The sequence below is a fragment of the Tupaia chinensis genome, unplaced genomic scaffold (genome assembly GCF_000334495.1).
Source record: "Tupaia chinensis unplaced genomic scaffold, TupChi_1.0 Scaffold000673_1, whole genome shotgun sequence".
NCBI classification, from domain to species: Eukaryota; Metazoa; Chordata; class Mammalia; order Scandentia; family Tupaiidae; genus Tupaia; species Tupaia belangeri.
Genome location: NW_006160196.1, coordinates 989920 through 992701, shown reverse-complemented (window position 1 = coordinate 992701; position 2782 = coordinate 989920). Strand labels below are relative to the sequence as shown.

Genomic DNA, 2782 nt, shown 5'->3' with positions numbered 1-2782 from the left:
TTATCAGCAGTCCTGCGGGAAGAGAAGAGTCGTATGAAACCATGCAGCCTTCGGGGAAACTCCTCCCTTGCCCTCTGGAGGAGAGGGGAGGACAAGCCCAGAGTCGGAGCCCCGCGGAGAACCTTTCATGCATCTCGGCCTCTGGGATCCTTGCTGTACTGCTGCCACCTGCTCCCCTGCGGACCAGGTGTCTGAGAGAGGCGGGGGGGGTTCTACTTAGATGAACCCCCAAAGGGGTCTTCCCTCCACTCCCCCGACAGCATTAGGGCTCTGGCCCTGCACTAGACAAGCCCAGGTCTGGCGGCCTCTCCAGCCCCGTCCTTCCTCACATTCCCCCGCCCCCTCCTTCAGCTGGACCTGACGGTGAGGCCCTCTTCCCCTGCCACGTGCTCTCTCGTCTCAGCAGCCTTGGTACCTGAGGCTCTCTCTGCTTAGACCTTTCCACTTGAACGCTCTAACCTACAGCCATTCTTTTTCTGGGTTTTTTTGTTTTGTTTTGTTTTGTTTTGTTTTTTATAATTATTCTATTTAACTTTGTTTATTCTTTTTTTTTTTTTTTTCCAGAGAGGGACAGGGAGAGAGAAAGAAAGTGAGAGAAAGCAAGCCACCAGGTCCGGGACTTGAACCAGTACCCTTAACCACCACGCCACCTGTCGGCCCCGCCTACATTCTTCATACGGTGACTTCTTAAGTACTCTGACCCAGCTCACTGGCCTGTATGTCCTGCCATATTCAAGCGATCGATTTTCGTACGAGCTCAATCAACATGCCGCTCGGGCCAGCTGGAGGCGTGGTGGTGAAGGCAGCGGGACCCCACACGGCTGACTTCACAGTAGGAGTCTCGGACACGGCGGCTTGAGAAACACCCCAGGGATGTGTGCATGCGTGCCCAAAATCCTGAGAAGGGGGTGGAGAAGGGATGGAGGAGCGGCCCTCCGTCCTGGGGGGTGCCTGCTCACTTTCTCTCTCTGGCCACACCCCGGTCCCTTCTTCTCCGTTCTCCTCCTGGGATTTTGGGCATGCACACATACGTGCCCAGTATGATTTTCAAGCACCAGCTCCCAGGACTCGAACCGTGGTCGGTCACGTGGGAGTCCAGAGCCGTAACCAGCACACCACCTGCTGGTCCCAGCTGAGGGCCCCGTGCTGACTGAGTCCCAGCCTGAAGGGTGGGGTGTAGACTGCAGTGGCCTGGCTATCTCTGAGCCTTCTTTGTGATGAACTTCCTAAGAAGTCTTTGCTCTCCACGTGCAAGGCTGGGCTCACTTGAGGTAGCAATGCCGCATCTTCACGGTGGCCTGGTGGCCCTTGATGGCAAATACCACGAGTGTGGTGATCATCGAGGTGACCAGGTGGAGGAGAGCCACGCCGAAGGCGTCGCCGACGCAGTTGTTGGAGCGAGGGATGCAGGAGCCGATCGCGGTGAAGCTGCCAAACCCAGAGCTCAGGGAAAAGAAGAGCTGCTTCCCTGTCCGGCGCCACACTTCCATGGAGTACAGGGCTGTCATCTGTGGGGAGGCGTGTCACACAGGGAGGGCGGGAAACCTCCATGAGGCGGGACGGAAGGGAGGGGGGCACTAGGAGGGCCTCCGCTGGACTGACGACCACCTGTCCCTGACAGCCCCCATCTGGATTAGGAAGTTAAAGGATGGGCACCAGCAGATGGCATAATGGTTACGCCATTGGACTCCCACGAAGTGGACTGCGGTTCGAGTCCAGACACAGCGGCTTAAAACTCATGCCAGGCGCATGTGCGTGCGTGCCCCCCGAGAGGAGATTGGAGGAGATTTCTCACTTTCTGTCTCTGTCTCTCTGGTGAGTGCATGTACCCTATAACAAAAATCTCTCTCCCAAAAAAAAGGAAAATTAAAGAGTGGAGAGATGCCTCACCTTGGCGGCCAACAAAGTCTTGATGCCAAAAGTCGCACCCTCCAGCAGCAGCGACCAGACGAGGAGACCGGAAAGGATGAGGTAGGGGAAAAGCACCGAGACATACAGCATCTGAGGGTAAAGGGGGTTCGCAGAGGGTCACAGGGCAGGAGCTGGGGAGGGTGGGATCGAACTGCTGGGAAACGTGTCCGACGGGCATCCCGTGAGGAGGTGGAAGGGGCCCGTCAGGCCGGTGGGTTGGGGGGCTTACCTTCCCCGTGAATCTGGGCCCTTTCATCATGGAGAGGCAGGTTAGGAGCCAGCTCACGGAGAGACACAGGCTGAGGTGCCACACGGGCAGCCCACCGTCCTCGATGTCACCTGCGGCCTTCAACACCCTCCGGTACCAGAAGTAGGTGGTGGCTGTTGTCCGCTCACACTCAGGATCTGGGGGGAACGCAAGCCCGGGGACCCTCCTGCTTCGGTCTACCCACCCCCTAATTCAAATCCCACGGCAGCCTCTCCCCTCCGCCCTCCCCGCTCTCGGTGCGTCCGCCTCCTCCATCCCCACGCCTGGTCTCGGCCTCCACGCCCTTCTCTTCTCACCTCCATTACTCGAGTTCCGCGGTTCCGGGCACAAGGCCCACGGCAGTGGGGACTGGAAGGACTGAACCAGGTAGAAGAGGCTCCAGGACACGATGACACTGTAGTACAGGGCCACGACGGCGCACACCTGGGGCCAGCCAGAGTTGGGACAGGGGAGGGGGCGGAAGGGCGGCAGCTGGACTGAGCATCGGGGCTGCGGAGCAGGGGCGGGGTGCGGGTAGGGAGTGAAGGGTAAGCCGGGAAGCCCAGGATCCTCACCATGAAGCTGGCATAGCCCAGACCACCAAGCCAGGGGCTGACGGGCGTC

The 2782-nt window shown here is 59.1% G+C and overlaps 1 protein-coding gene across 1 annotated transcript; it reads right to left on the bottom strand.

Moving 5' to 3' along the window:
* Positions 1-1262: 1262 nt before the first annotated feature.
* On the bottom strand, positions 1263-2771 carry LOC102491522 (orphan sodium- and chloride-dependent neurotransmitter transporter NTT5-like). Its single transcript, XM_006160223.1, has 5 exons — positions 2734-2771; positions 2476-2602; positions 2141-2316; positions 1891-2001; positions 1263-1508 (listed from the first exon to the last, which is right to left on the bottom strand). Exons 1-5 carry the CDS (start codon positions 2734-2736, stop codon positions 1263-1265), a joined length of 663 nt encoding a protein of 220 aa, XP_006160285.1. The 5' UTR covers positions 2737-2771.
* Positions 2772-2782: the final 11 nt, after the last annotated feature.

Excerpts from the sequence above, each read along its gene's own strand:
- LOC102491522 (XM_006160223.1), bottom strand. Across the intron at positions 2,317-2,475 it reads GCGGAACTCGAGTAATGGAG|ATCCTGAGTGTGAGCGGACA; the intron begins GTGAGAAGAGAA and ends CGTTCCCCCCAG. Across the intron at positions 2,002-2,140 it reads GGCCCAGATTCACGGGGAAG|ATGCTGTATGTCTCGGTGCT; the intron begins GTAAGCCCCCCA and ends CTTTACCCTCAG.